Raw genomic sequence first — 14948 nt, forward strand, 5'->3', positions numbered from 1 at the left:
GTAGGGGGTAAGGGTGGTAGAGTAGGGGTGAGGGTGGTGAGTGGGGTGAAGGTGGTGAGTGGGGTAAGGGTGGTGAGTGGGGTAGGGGTGGTGAGTAGGGTGAGGGTGGTGAGTAGGGCTGAGGGTAGTGAGTGGGGTGAGGGTGGTGAGTGGGGTGAGGGTGGTGAGTGGAGTGGGGGTGGTGAGTGGGGTGAGGGTGGTGAGTGAGGTGAGGGTGGTTAGTAGGGGTGAGGGTGGTGAGTGGGGTGAGGGTGGTGAATGGGCTGAGGGTGGTGAGTGGCATGGGGGTGGTAGAGTAGGGGTGAGGGTGGTGAGTGGGGTGAGGGTGGTGAGTGGAGTGGGGGTGGTAGAGTAGGGGTGAGGGTCGTGAGTGGGGTGAGGGTGGTAAGTGGGGTGAGGGTGGTGAGTGGAGTGGGGGTGGTAGAGTAGGGGTGAGGGTGGTGAGTGGGGTGAGGGTGGTGAGTGGGGCTGAGGTTACTCCAGCCTTGGGCACTGGATTTTCTCGGGGGTTCAGTGAGGGTCGGCCCCCTGGGCTGCCTCCACCTTGTCCTGGGGCTGGATCCCCGCAAGATGCGGCCACAGCTCCTGGAGAGTGACCAGCCCTCGGACAGCTGTGACAGCCCCTGCGGGGGCGTCTGGGTTTGAGGCCGTGCTGCAGACCTGCTGGCTGCTGGGGATCAGGGAGAAACCACCTGGCCTCTTGGAGCTTCAGCCTCCTTATCTGTGTGCTGAGGGGAGGGGCACGTCTTGGAGCCTGGGGACCCCCGGCTGGTGGGCCGCTCGCCTGGCACCCGGTCACCTGGGAGTTGTCCTTGCTGCGGGCTCCGAGCCTCTGGGATGGAGTGGGGCTGGGAGTGTGTCCATCACCTTCACCACATCAGCCTGACCCTGGCCCTGCTCTGGCAGACGACAAATCTCTGCTAAATTCTCTTTAATTTTGTTGTCTGGGAAATGGTAGGAGGTTTTGGAGATAAAGCCAAGCTGATACATCGGGGATTTGATGGTTCTCCCACATACTCCTCAACCAGAAGGGAGATGGTGAGCCCTGGACGCTTCAAGTCGGCCAGGTCGGGCTTCAGAGCCCCCGAAACAGTGCACTGCTCCCCACTTGCCGTGAGGGCTGGCGTCCCCTAGCCGGCCTGGAGAGCATCTGCCGCTGTGGCTGGGACATATGGCCTCCCGGCCATCAGCGGCAGCATGGACAGGAAAGTGAGATGCTTGCACGGGGTCTGGGACCCAACAGGGCCCCATCAGAAGGCAGGTCCAGGCATAGTACGTGCCTGTGGGGCTGGACAGCATGGGGTGCTGGCTGAGGCTGCACCACCCCCGACCCCCTTCCTGAGGCCCCCCCTAGGCCATTCCCCAAGCATGGTGCGTCCCTGCCCTTCTAGGAGGCTCCACCCTGGTGTGACCCACTCATCAACACACACCTCTGGGGCGTCCTCCTCCCGTCCCCCGGGGTCTCCAGGCACAGGCTGGTTCGGTGGAGCCGGATGTCCTGGTCAGCTCGGGGAGACGTCACGAGCATCACACCCCGGGCGGCTCCAGCGTTCTCTGCAGGTTCTAGAGGCTGCAGGTCTAAGATCGAGGTCCGGCCAATTCTGTTTGTGTCTCCTCCCTCCTGACCTCATCTAACCCTCATCACCCGAGGCCCCACCTCAGTCCCCTCACACTGGGGTTAGGGCTGCAACCGATGCATTTGGGGGATGCAGCTCAGTCAGCAGCCTGGGACCGGCCTCCACCGGGAAGCACAGACCCTCTTTCCCACCCGGGACAGCCTGGTCCGTGGCTCAGGACCTGCTGGCTGACGCCCGGGTCCGTGGACGGCCCGTGGGAGGGAGTTCTCTCCTGACCTGCTCACGGCCGGGGTCAGCAGGGGTTCACATTCTTCCCATCCAGCCCGGCCTCCCTGACCTGAGCTGCTCCTCCTGTGGCCGGGTGGGTGGTGGGCACCTGGGGCCAGCTGGGGGTGACACTGTCCCAGGAATTCCGCCCAGTCCGGGGCGCCGGGCCCTGTCTCTGATGAAGACCCAGGCGGGGCTTCCGCTGGTGCTGCTCCCTCCCCAGGACGACCGAGCCGTTCCCGACTGCCAGGCCTCTGGCCAGCTTCTGAGGGTCCGTTCCAGGCCGGGCCTCTCTGCTGCTGGGTGCCGGCAGCCTCTGGCTCTCTCGAGCATCAGCTGCAGCGGCGTCCTTCCTCTCCCTGCATCCTGACAAGCAGCTGCTTGAACTCCTCCAGGGTTGGAGGGCTCACTTCTTGCAGGAGGCACAGCCTTCAGCCCGTTGCTGTGTAATGAGAGTGCCTGGTGGCCACGAATCCCACCTCCTGGCACAAGCCGTGTCTCCCGTCGGCCACTCCGCTGTCAGGGTCTAGTCCCCCCTGGGACTGCGCCTGACCCTCGGGGGGACACCTGGCCTCTTTCCACTGTTTTCCAGTGATAATTTCACTGCGATGTAGCTTGGTGCAAACGCCTTTTTCTGTCTATTTAAAAAGCTTCCCCCTCATTTGCAGTCATTTCCTAGGGCTGTGTTCGAAGGCTGGAGTTGCCCACTCAGGTGTGGGAACGGGTTACGTCTCTGGAGTGCACACTGCGAAGTTTTTTCTAGAAAGCAGAACCGGCCGGGCACGGTGGCTCATGCCTGTCATCCCAGCACTTTGCGAGGTCAAAGTGGGCGGATCATGAGGTCAGAAGTTCAAGACCAACCTGGCCAAGATGGTGAAACCCTGTCTCTAGTAAAAATACAAAAGAATAGGCAGGTGTGGTGGCAGGTGCCTGTAATCTCAGCTACTCAGGAGACTGAAACAGAGAATTGCTTGAACCTGGGAGGTAGAGGTTGCAGTGAGCCGAGATCACACCATTGCACTCCAGCCTGGGTGACAGAGCGAGACTCTGTCTCAAAACAAACACACCAGGAAGGTGGCGCTTGCCCTCTTCACATTGCCGGGGGTCCATTTCCATGTTTTGATGTTTTGAAAGTCACGGTCTTTGAGGCTTTTCAGATGGGTTTTAGCAGGATTTAAAAAATAATTGGCCCAGTGTAGTGGCCGGGAGGGCTCCTTGAGCTGTCATTCCAGGTGGAAGCGAGCGAGGGGGTACGGCTGGGGGGTCGGAAGAAGCCAGATGGTCTGAGTCTCTGCTCTGCCGTCCCCCATGGCGTCCCAGTACCTTGGCTCGTCTAGGCAGCTTTGGGTGTGCTTGGCGATGGCTGGAGGGGCGAGGCTGCACAGAAGTGATGGGCGCCCCCCTCCCCACTGGCCACTCTGAGGAAGGGGTCTCAGGCCACTGAGGTGGGCGAGGCCAGACACAGCAGGAGGGGCTTCTCACCCGGCCCACCCTATTCATGCTGCCTGGCGTGGGTCCTGGGGGACAGGACGCGGTGTGGGTCACAGCCATTCCAGGGTGGCCGCTGCGCCAGCCATGTGTGGAAGGCCGAGGGCGGCCACACCATTATCCAGGGAGGAGTCTGAGGCCCCAGGCGGGCCAGGGTCACTGCCTCGCTAATCAGGATGGGGTTCAGGAGCCTCCTGGGGGCCACCCAGGTGTCCAAGGTGTCTTCTGTGGCCTCCAGCTCGTCCCCCAGTCCAGCCCCAACCGTCCCTGTCACAGGGATGCCGGTCACACAGCCGTCCCCTGCCTCCTGGGCTGGCGACTGCCCAGGTGGCCTTGGCCCTGCCCTCAGGGCCCCGACCAAGTGCTCTAATGGACACCCTGACCCTGGGGTCTGTGAGGCAGAGGGCCCCACTCTCCGGCTGGCAGACCAGAGAGGTGAGTGTTCTGGGCTGCTTTGAGGTGGGGGCACCTGTTCCTGGGGCTGTCCTGGCCCCAGCCCTGCACCCGTCCAGGGGGATGTGTGCAGAGGCCCACGAGGTGGGGTGGGGGACTGCGGGGGGCTTCGGCCACTCTCTGTCCTTCCCTCAGGCCGTGCCCCCTGGCCGGTGCTGCCCCACTCCCGGATAGGGAAACAGTCTGGGAGGGGCCTCCTGCCTGGCTACACAGTGGGCATGGCGGACGGCTCTGATGGGGTGTCTTCACCCCCAAACCGGCCGAGGGCTGCGGGGCTCTGTGGCTGCAGGGGAGGGGTCAAGGGCCCAGTCCCCCGTCTCAGACAGGCACTCAGTCAAGTCCTGTCCATCAGCTTGCAGGGCCCACTGCAGTCACAGGTGAGTCTGTGTCCCATCAGCCTGGGAGCTCAATGCTGCAGCGCCCCCGCCGCACCCCAGGGCACCGGGAGGCAGAGGCTGAGAGGTCGCAGAGCCCAGAATTCGCCTCCTTGGCCCAGGTGGTCCCGCCAGTTCCCCAGGTCTGCAGGTTGGGGACAAACACAGGCAGCTCTGCTCGGCTCAGCCCATGGGGAGGTGCCAAGTGAAAGCAGGTTCAAGACAAAATATGGAGCCCGGCGCCCTCCCCCCATGTGGCTCGAGCCTGCAGCCATCTGGGGAAACTGAGTCACAGCGAGGCTCCAGGACCGTCCTCAGGCCACGTCAGTCCTGGAAGGTTTCCTGACCTCCCACCCTTGAAGGGCAGTGAGGACGGGCCCAGGCCACCTGCCGCAGGTTCTGGGTCAGTCTGCAGTCCTGGAGCTGCTGTCCCCAAAGCCCACCTTTCACGAGGAGCCTCCCATGTGCCCCAGAGTGTGCAGGGCCAGTGGTAAGGGCTCAATCGGCCAGGGAGGGCATGGTGGGGGCACAGTGGGGGCATGCGGCGGGGAGGACACTGTGGGAGCATTGTAGGGGCATGGGGTGGGGGAGGGCATGGCAGGGGCACCGTGGGGGCATGGAGCGGGGAAGAGTATGACAGGGGAACAGTGGGGGCATGCTGCGGGGAGGGCACTGTGGGGCACTGTGGGGGCATGGGGTGGGGGAGGGCACGGCAGGGGCACAGTGGGGGCATGGGCGGGGAGGGCATGGTGGGGGCACCGTGGGGGCATGGGTGGGGGAGGGGACAGCAGGGGCACTGTGGAGGCATGGAGCAGGGAGGGCATGGTGAGGGCACCATGGGGGCATGGGGCGGGGGAGGGCATGGTGAGGGCACCATGGGGCCATGGGGCGGGGAGGGCATGGTGAGGGCACCGTGGGGGCATGGGGTGGGGAGGACATGGCAGGTGCACCGTGGGGGCATGGGGTGGGGGAGGGGACGGCGGGGGCACAGTGGGGGCATGGGGTGGGGGGTGCCAGAGGAAGATGGCCTGGGAAGAACGTGGCCCAGGAAGAGCCTGGGCTCCTGTGGCCAGAGAGATGATGGGAAAGGAGGTGGAGGGGGAGGTGGAGGGGGCAGGGGCCCAGGGGTCCGTACAGGGGAGGACAGGCCTGGGGTTGCGGGGGTTCCCAGAACAGGGTGGGCCAGGCCCGCCGAGTGGAGCCCAGCAGCTGCTGGCATCTCATGGCCAACACTGCACTCTGCTGGCCGCGGGGGGCATCACGCCTGGGCTGGGGCTCCCGTGGCCCAGGACGGGGTCACGTGGTGTGCGGGGCACTCCTTGCCCATCCAGACTCTGCCGGGCAGCCTGGCCCAGGGGTTGGAGGACCTTGGGGGAGGCCTCCACAGCACAGGACCGTGGGGGACCCTGGCTGGGACACGGAAGGAGGAGGGAGGTGGGGCCCGGCTCTGGGGCACTGGTTCCAGGAACAGAGGGGGCAGGGGTCCCAGCAGGAACAGCCTCAGGCTTGGGTCCTCTGGGACTCTGCGTGGGGCTCAGGCTGCCCCAGAGGGTCCTGCAACCTGAGAGCTGCCCAGGGGACGGCCCCTGACCCTCACCTACGGCTGGCCCTGAGGCAGGACATGGACAACAGCTGGGGCTGCCCAGGTCACAGCAGAGTGCGGGGCTGGGTGGCACAGGTTCCAGCCCAGCCTGGGGGTCTGAGGGGCTAGAGCCCAGCCGTGTCCCTGACCTGCAGCCTCCTAGCCTGGCAGCACTTCCGGGCTCTGCGAACAGGGGCCTCCCGGGACTGGCTCGGAGCTGCCTCCTGAAGCAGGCACTCGGGTCCAGCCTGCGGTGGGGAGGGGCCACAGCACTGCCCGCCAACCCCAGGCGAAACCTGCACGAGGAGACTGGAAGGCGGGGCTGGTCGGACAAGCTGGGGGCTGCAGCATGGAGGGGCTCTGCGCGCTCCCGGCCTGAGCAGGAGAGGCGGACCCGCCTGCCTACCCCGCCCCACCCCTGCCTATGGTCGCACCTTACCCACCGGGCGTGCTCTGCGAAACGGCTTCTCCCGGCCCAGCCGGAGGCCATGGACCCCGAGGCCACCCGTGCAGCTGTCTGCTCGGGGATGGGCAAGCGAGCCAGACCCCAAGCGCCCAGCGCGCACCCAGCTCACCCCCGGGGCGGCCAGAGCAGGACGGGGCGGGGCGGGGCGGGGTCAGCCCCAGGCAACGGCGAGACCGCATTTCCGCGCGCAGCCGGCAGAGGGCGAGCGCCCACCGCACACGACAGCGCCGCCAACTCGGGGCCAGGGAGGGGGCCGGGAAGGGGGCCCTGGGGGGAGGCGGAGCCTGGGAGGGTCTGTAGGGGCGACAGGGGCTGGGGGAAGGGTCTGGGGGACGGTGAGTGCTCAGGGAGGGGGCCCGGGGGGGAAGGCAGGGCCTAGGAGTGTCTGCAGGGGGAGGCAGGGGCTGGGGGAGGGGGTCTGGGGGATGGCGAGTGCTGGGGGGGGGGTCTGTGGAGGGAGGTGGGGGGCTGGGTGGAGGGGGCCTGGGGTGCGGTGGAGGCTGGGGGAGGGGGCTGGGGGGAGGCGGGGCGCTGGGGGCGGCTGGAGCGTGGGGACTATGGTGGATTTGGATACCACAGGGAGGCAGGGCATGGGGGCGCGAGGGTGGGCGGTGGGGGGCCATGCAGTGCAAAGGGCCACGGGGGCCATAGGGTCAAGGAAGGCACAGGGGGTGCGTGGGTCTGTAAGGGGCACAGGGCGAGGGCAAGGGCGGGGCGCGGGGGTGCGAGACCTGGGGGTGCCAAGAGCCAGGAGCCGTTGCAGTGCCTCCTTGTCCCAGGCCCGGCCAAGTTCTGGCAGGAGGACCTGGGTGGACAGTGTCTGGGCCTGCGGCTTCACGTAGAGGTCGTGCGGCACCAGGTGCAGCATCACTTGCTCCAGGTGGGGCACCCTAAACTCCCAGACCCCTGAGGCCGGCCGCCACTCTGCCCCCTCACGACCTGGCCTGGGCCCCCAGCACCTCCCATCCCCCGGCCGCCCACCCCGAGGGACCCCAGAAGCAGAGGCCCCACCTCTCTGGGCTCCCCTTCAAAGGACATGAAACCAGGTGACATTGGGCATGGCCGGCTGGTGTTCCACCCCAACAGAGCAGTGGGGCGTGGGGTGTGGGGGAGGATGGGGCAGGAAGAGGTTTAGGGAGCATGGGCCGTCTGCCGTGGTTGTCCCCAGCCATCCTGGCCCAGTCACAGGGCTCTGACCCTGGGGTCTCAGTGTGGCCTCGGCTACTTGAGTCCCCTGAGTCCTTGAGCAGGGTTGGGGTCGTGGGGGCTGGGGACTCTTGGGCCGGAGCTTGGGGCTGTGCTGACTCTCCGGACCCCGCTGGGTGCCCCGGGAGGGCTGGGTGGCCATGCACGACACCCCTTCATCTGCACCTCCTCTGGGCCCTGGACAGGACCGGCCTCTGGACACAGCCCCAGGGGCCAGGTGCCTCTGGCTGGGGTTCCAGTGACCGAGCTGGTGCAGGAGAACAGCGCTGGCCTGGCCTGGCCCACACGCTGGGGCGTGGGGACGCTGCCACCCTACTTGCCCCGGGTGTAGGCCCATGGCACTGTGCTGCCTGCAGACGCTTCGGGAAATCACAGACCAGGGGCTCTTTTTGGTGGACTTCCCTTAGAGTCCTTCATGGGGTCTTCCCAGGACCTCCTGCTGCCGCGGTCTCAGCCTGGGAGTCTTGGGTCCTGTCCCTCCCAGACTGGAAAGTGCCTGCTGCTCCCCTCTGTAGCCCCGCCCATGCCCCGCACCCCCAGGCTGGGAACAAGGTGGAGGGGCTGCACGCGTCCCTGATGGCGCTGCTGGAGAAGCTTCTAGAAGTGGAGCAGTCGCTGGGCAACCTGGAGCACATGCAGGAGCCTGGAGAAAGGCATCGCCGTCAAGACCAGCAGCCTCTACGTCGGCCGCCAGGCGTGCACAGCTACTGCGCCGCTACCCCACCGTCCTGCAGCTGCCTGGAGGCCAGTAAGAGGCTGGCACCGTGCAGGCACCATCCTGCATTTTCTGTCCCGTCTCCCAAATAAAGAGCATGTTAGCTTTCTGCACAGGGCGTGTGCGCCAGTGGAGGGGCACACAGGAAGCGGCTTTCTCTGTGCCCCTTCCACTGAGGAATTGAGGAATTCCTCAATTCCTCTGCCCAACTGGCCCCTCCCAGAGGGGCAGACCCTGACCCTGAAAGGTGGGCCCAGAAGCTTCCAGAACCTTCTCTCCAGCACAAGCTGTTCCAGAGAAAATGTCACCTCCCGTCACCGTGGAAGCCATGCCGTTCGTTAGGAGCTGCCGGTCACCACGGCGACAACGGGGGCCCGGCTCTCATTCTTTGGGACCATTAAAATTCACTCTGGGTGCTGTTGCCACGGGGTCTTGGCAGCCAGGAGCAGAGAAGAGGACCCAGCGTGGACCCTCACCCGGGGGGCTGCAGGCAGCTCATGTCCTGTGCACACAGCCCCTCAAAGCTGCTCAAGGGCACCAGACGGTCTGGGGCGGTGACCTCCGGGGGGGACGAGGAACTGCCTCTCTGCAGTCCCCCTGGCATGGGGGGGCCTGGAGCCAGGCAGAAGCTGGTGAACTCAAAGGCCCCTGAGCCTGGGTAGGGGCTTCACTCCCTGCCGCCTGGGACACCACGGCCAGGGAGGGGTAGCGTGTGGGTGAGTGGCGGCTGCAGAGCCCCATGCCTGCTGCAGGAGGGGTGGCCTGGCACTACCCCATCCTGCATCCAGGGCTCTGGGTGGAGCTCAGACCCGGTGCCAGCCTCCGTGGGTGTAAGGTCCCTGTGCCGTGCCCGCTCCAGCCCCACAGGGAGCTGCTGGCTGCTGTCGCCTCCCACGTGGCGGCTCGTCACGCGTTCTCGGCCAGTGGCCATTAAGAGGCTTGGGAGATAATGGTCCCTCCACGCCGGCCCCGGCCCCGCACTCAGGCCTCATTATCGCCCAGGCCCAGGCAGCACTCAGGCCTGTCAGGTCCTCGTCAGGCTGAGGCCCCCCTGTCCCCTCCAGGAGGGGGTGGCTTATGGGGAGCCTAGGGCCGGGGGAAGGGGGAGGGGGCCTGGAAGGAGTCTCCGAGGCCGGCTGGTGGCACCAGGCTGGGAACACAGAGCAAGGAGCTGTTCCGAGCACGAGGCAGGTTCCAACTTTGGGCCTCACGTGCACTTTACAGCTGGGGAGACAGCCCAGGGGTCCCTGCGCCTGCACCCACTGTGCTCCCACGCCAGGGCCAGGCTGGTGACTGCAGCCTGATGATGGGCGCGACTCCCGGGCTGGAGAGGGGCCAACACCCGCGCCCCCAATTTCCTGACCTCCCCACTCCCACATGCGCAGGGAGACTGCAGACTACCGGACTGGGGCACGCAGGGGCCGCCCACTTTGTGCTGAAAAAGGAGCCCCAGACTTTCGCAGTCTAACAGTAAAATCCTGAACCCCATGGATGGAGCCCTCTCCGTTTTCTGGGTGCACGCCTTCCTTTAGAAAGACTGGCCACCCCTCTCGGGAGCCGAGTGAGCCCCTGCATCCAGGAGGCCCCAGTCTGCACAGCAGGGAGCTGAAGGCTGGGAGGGGGGGTGGAGTCGGGGGTCTTGCTGAGACCCCTCCCCTGGCACCCCCACCTGCACCTCACTGGCACAAGCGCCTGCAGCACGGAGAGGGGGCGGCCCTCCTGGGACACTGCTGGGTGTCTGTGGGGGGCGGGCCCCAGGGCGCCCAGCGGCAGCCGCTCCCCCGTCGCCACGGCAATGCCGCGGTCGTGCCTGGCCAGGGCTATTTCTGTCCAGGAGACATGCTGTCCTGCCCCACTGAGTCACCCTCCGCGCTCCCTGCCCACCCCACTCAGGCCCGGCCTGCAGCTTCTGTGCCACAGTGGTTCGGGCATCGGCCCCGCCAGCCGCCTGCCCAGACGGACTCTCCCCAGGCCGGGTCATCCCAGGCCACCCGAACCTGAAGGACCCCAAAGCACCCTTCCCTGGCCGTTCACCCACCCCTCAACCTCCTTCCACCCCGCCCTGTGCTTGGGGAGGCTCCGGGACCTGCCCCCAACAAGGGGGACTGTCAGGAACACCCATCTGTTTTTGGGGGGCAGTTCTGCTGGTGTCGGGGGGCTCCGAGGGGCACAGGGAGGGGACTCAGGTTCTCTGTGTCTGGGCCTCAGGGATGCTCTGGACACTTCTGAGCTCCATGGGTGCCCATTTCACGGGCGTGGAGGCTAAGCTCAGACCCAGGCTGCGGTGGAGTGTTGGCGTCTGCCCATCTTTCTCCACCAGCCCCAGGAACCCCGCTCTGTCCCACTGGGACGCACCTGCAGAGCTGTGTTCTCGCCACCCGGGTCACAGCTACGCAGAGCCGGCTCGGTGGGCTGCAGGCGCCATAGTCACAGGGTCTCAGGTCTTCACACCCCATCTGTGCCGCCACAGCCAACAGGGTGAAGATGGCTGTCCCCAGAGGGGGCTGCTGGGCCTGGTGGGTGCGGCTGCCAAGGGTGAGCTGTCACCGCCCAGGCCCAGCTGGAGGGGGAGCCTGGAACCGGCCACAGTTGGTGCAGCCCCCACCACAGCCCTCCCCAGCCCCTGCTGCCCGCAGCCTGGCACATGAACCCCCACAGGGGGGACCCCTTGGTCTCCCCTCGCCTCCTGTCCTCCTTTCCTCCTTGGTCTTTAGCATGGGGCTGCTGAGGGTCAGGCCAGGCTGAGGGGCTGCGGGGAGAGCGGGACCCCAGGCTGCACACGAATCTACCAAGGGGACTGAGCCAGCTCGGGGCCCCTCCCCGCCTGCAGTCTGCTTTCGGGCAAGGCTGCCACAATTCTCCTGCCACATCCAGCGCCTCCCGCAACAGGGACCGGCTTGTGGAGGAAGGACCCGTGGGGAATGGCCGTGTGTCTGTGTCCAGAGGCCCAGGGTCGGAGCAGGACGCGGCCAGGGCGCTGTGTGGCTTGGCCTGGGGCCTGTAGAGAATGGAGCCCCCGCCCGCTGAGGCCTGGGAGGCCTAGGAGTCATTCCCGCAAGTGGTCCGGCCCAGTCCTTATCCGCCGAGAGGCAGGGCTGGTGCGGGGCCTCCCCAGGGGTGTCATGAGGGACTAAAGAGACCCCACGGAGCCTGGGCAGACTGCGCTCCTGGGCTCCGTCCAGCCTGGCCTCCCCGCCAGCAGCATGAGGGCTGGCCTCCCCGTGCAGCATGGAGGCCTTGGTCTGGGCCCAAACACTGGCCTTGGCCCACAGCCCCCTTGCCAGGCCCGCCCAACCACAGCTTCCACCTCCCTGCTTCTCCTCAGGGCGCCGCACCCCAGGCGGGCAGCAAGCTTGGTTTCCTGATGGAGGAGAGCCGCGTGCCCACGGCACCATCCCGCGACCCAGCTGGCCGAGACGCAGGGCCCCAGCCCCACTCATGGGCATGAGGCTGGCAGGAGGACCCTGGGGCCGCGAAGCAGGCTTCACAGTGGACGTGGGGCCCTGCCAGCCTCCTGTCCGGAGCCCGGCGGAGCTGGCCTCTCAGCCTGTTGGTCTTGGACGGCCCAGAGGAAGCCACAGGCGCCCGGGCGGGCATGAAAGGGCTCTTTAACGGCTGGGTTGCCGGGACAGTAACGCAGATGGCCGACCAGGCAGGGAGCATCCCTGAATCCCTGAGACGGTAACAGGGGGCACGGGGCCTGGGGTGGTCGTGGGGGTCTTCACAGCCGCCCTGGGCAAGCCGGGCTCCCCCTGAATCCCAGCGCAGTGGCATCCAGCTCCGATTGTCTGCCAGGCAGGGCCAGGGGCTGGGACGGCCGGGAACTCTGTGGGGGCTCCTGCAGGCCTCCGTCCGTGGACACACCCACTCCTGCCAGGCTCCCTCCACTGGAGGAGTCCAGGGGGGTCTTGTGGTGTCCAGTGGGGCCAGGGGGTGAGTCAGGGTCTGCTGAGCTTGCGGGGAGGCAGGCAGAGGGGGTCTCAACAGCCAGAGACTTTCCACCCACCTGGAATGACCCACTGCAAGAGGAAGGACCTTGCCCTGTGCCGCAATCCCAGAGGGCTTCCTGAAGGAGGCAGCCTAGATCTTTGTCCAGCAGAGCCCATCTTCAGGGAAGATTGAGGACCCCGACCTGGTGCACCTCCCCTAGCAGAAGATACTCCTGGCCAAGCCTCCAGATGTGGCTGTGAGGGGAGTGGGGTAGGCAAGGCCCACCTGGCAGGGGGCGAAACTGAGACCGGCTTGTTGGGGCAGCTGCTGGTAGAGTCGGGAGGGGGTCCACCTTGCTCATGGGGACCCAGGCTGGCTCTGGCTCCCCCTCAGCACCAAGGTAGGACCATCCTTGCCTAGTCTGGGGGAGGCAGAGGGGTGGTCTCCCATGGCCCCTGCAGGCCCTGCCCTGAGGGCTCTGGACGAGAGGCTCTCTGGGCCCGGCTGAGACTGTGCCTCCGTGCACTGTGCAGGGCCCCCTGCTCCAGGCCAGCTTTGGGGGGCCTTTCCCTGGAGCAGGCCAGCCGCCATGCCCCAGGGCTCTGCCCAGTCAGAGGGTGGGGCCTTGGGTGGCCACCCGCTCCTGAGTTTAGAGGGCTGTCTCAGAGACTCTGTGTCCCATAATGGCTTCTTCTCTATCTGCTGGGTGTGGGGGCCCCAGCTTTGGGGACCAGGACTCCCCGACTCCAGGTGTGCAGGGGGCCTGGTGCAGCCCAGAGTGCAGCAGCCCCTGAGCCCCGGCCTTGGCCTCACCCACTGGGCCAGGACCGTCCGTGTCCAGGCAGAAGCTCCCGCCTCCACCAGCTGTATTCCCAATGGGGGCAGGGTGGGGCTGGGCCGCCGTAGTGTCTGGGGGCTCCAGCTGGGGCACCTCCTTCTAAGTCCCTCCCCTCTTCCCTCTCCCCCAGCCCTGGCCGAGATGGCAGCTCCCACCCTGCTGCTCCTGGCACTGCTGCTGCCCGCGGGGGCCTGGCCTGGGCTGCCCAGGAGGCCCTGTGTGCACTGCTGCCGCCCGGCCTGGCCCCCCGGACCCTATGCCCGGGTGAGTGACGGGGACCCGTGGAGGAGCCTGCCTCGTGTGCGGCCCACCATAGACATTGAAATCCTCAAAGGTGAGGCCCGTGGGTGCCGCCTGCATGCTCCCCCACCAGGACCCGAGTCCACAGGGAGTGGGAGGGGACGTGGGGCTCGGGAGGAGGGCGGGAGGGGACGCTGAGCCCCAGTCTCTGTCCTGGCAGCACTCCCTGCCCAGGGACCCCTGGGCTCCCCCCTCAAGCAAGAAGAAGCCTGGCTTGGGAAGGGGCCCACGATCCAAAGTGGGGTGAGAGGACCCTGGGGAGGGACCAGGGTTCCTGAGATCCCCAAAGTAGCAGCCCCTTGGGAAGGGAGACTGGGCAGGCCGCTTGTTCTGAGACCCCTTGACAAGGCTGCGCTGTCCCGAAGGCTGGACAGCAGGCCGTACTAAGGTTAGACTTGGGTAGGAACTTCCTGGCCTTCTCATTCTTTAACACCCAACCCAGACCGTAGCTGGCCCTGACCACCCATGTCCCCACCCTCCCAGTGGGGACGGCCTTGTCACAGGCCTTGGTCCAGCCACACCTTTGGAGAATGGCTTCACCCCATCTTACAGAAGTGGACACGGAGGCTGGGACAGGGGCCGTCACTTGCAAAGACTGTGTTCTTACAGTGACCCTTGAGCCCCAGCCCGGGTGCCTGGAATTGGGGAGGCCTGCCCAGCCCGGCCCGACCCGTGGCTTCCGCTTGTTCCCCGCAGGTGAGAAGGGCGAGGCCGGCGTCCGAGGTCGTGCCGGCAGGAGCGGGAAGGAGGGGCCGCCGGGAGCCCGGGGCCTGCAGGGCCGGAAAGGCCAGAAGGGGCAGGTGGGGCCTCCGGGAGCCCCGTGCCAGCGCGCCTACGTGGCCTTCTCCGTGGGCCGGCGCGAGGGCCTGCACAGCTCCGACGACTTCCAGGCGGTGCCCTTCGACACGGAGCTGGTGAACCTGGACGGCGCCTTCGACCTGGCCACGGGTCACTTCCTCTGCACGGTGCCCGGCGTCTACTTCCTCAGCCTCAACGTGCACACCTGGAACTACAAGGAGACCTACCTGCACATCATGCTGAACCGGCGGCCCGCCGCCGTGCTCTACGCGCAGCCCAGCGAGCGCAGTGTCATGCAGGCCCAGAGCCTGATGCTGCTGCTGGCCGCGGGCGACGCCGTCTGGGTGCGCATGTTCCAGCGCGAGCAGGACAACGCCATCTACGGCGAGCGCGGAGACCTCTACATCACCTTCAGTGGCCACCTGGTCAAGCCGGCCGCCGAGCTGTAGCCGGCAGAGGGGCCCGCAGCTGAGCCCCGCAGCCTGTGTGCTGGGGGTTGGGGGGCAGCAGAGCTTCAGCGCCGACTGTGTGCAGGGATTGATTGAGCGCCCACTGTGTGCAGGGATTGGTTGAGCGCCCACTGTGTGCAGGGATTGATTGAGCGCCCACTGTGTGCAGGGATTGATTGAGCGCCCACTGTGTGCAGGGATTGACAATTGAGCACCGACTGTGTGCAGGGATTGGTTGAGCGCCCACTGTGTGCAGGGATTGGTTGCACACTGACTGTGTGCAGGGATTGGTTGAGCACCGACTGTGTGCAGGGATTGGTTGAGCGCCCACTGTGTGCTGTGATTGGTTGAGCACTGACTGTGTGCAGAGATTGGTTGGGCGCCGACTGTGTGCAGGGATTGGTTGAGCGCCGACTGTGTGCAGGGACTGGGCTATGTGGAGTGCTGGGTGTGGTGGGAGCAAGTCTGACCCGCACCTGCCCTCATAGGGGCTGGCACACAGGAA

The 14948-nt window shown here is 66.4% G+C and overlaps 1 protein-coding gene across 1 annotated transcript; it reads left to right on the forward strand.

The window, feature by feature from the left end:
• Nucleotides 1–13037: 13037 nt before the first annotated feature.
• Nucleotides 13038–14443, forward strand: C1QTNF8 (C1q and TNF related 8). Its single transcript, XM_025371527.1, has 2 exons — nt 13038–13230; nt 13893–14443. The coding sequence occupies exons 1-2, from the start codon at nt 13038–13040 to the stop codon at nt 14441–14443; spliced, it is 744 nt and encodes a 247-aa protein (XP_025227312.1).
• Nucleotides 14444–14948: the final 505 nt, after the last annotated feature.

The sequence above is a fragment of the Theropithecus gelada genome, chromosome 20 (genome assembly GCF_003255815.1).
Source record: "Theropithecus gelada isolate Dixy chromosome 20, Tgel_1.0, whole genome shotgun sequence".
NCBI lineage: Eukaryota > Metazoa > Chordata > Mammalia > Primates > Cercopithecidae > Theropithecus > Theropithecus gelada.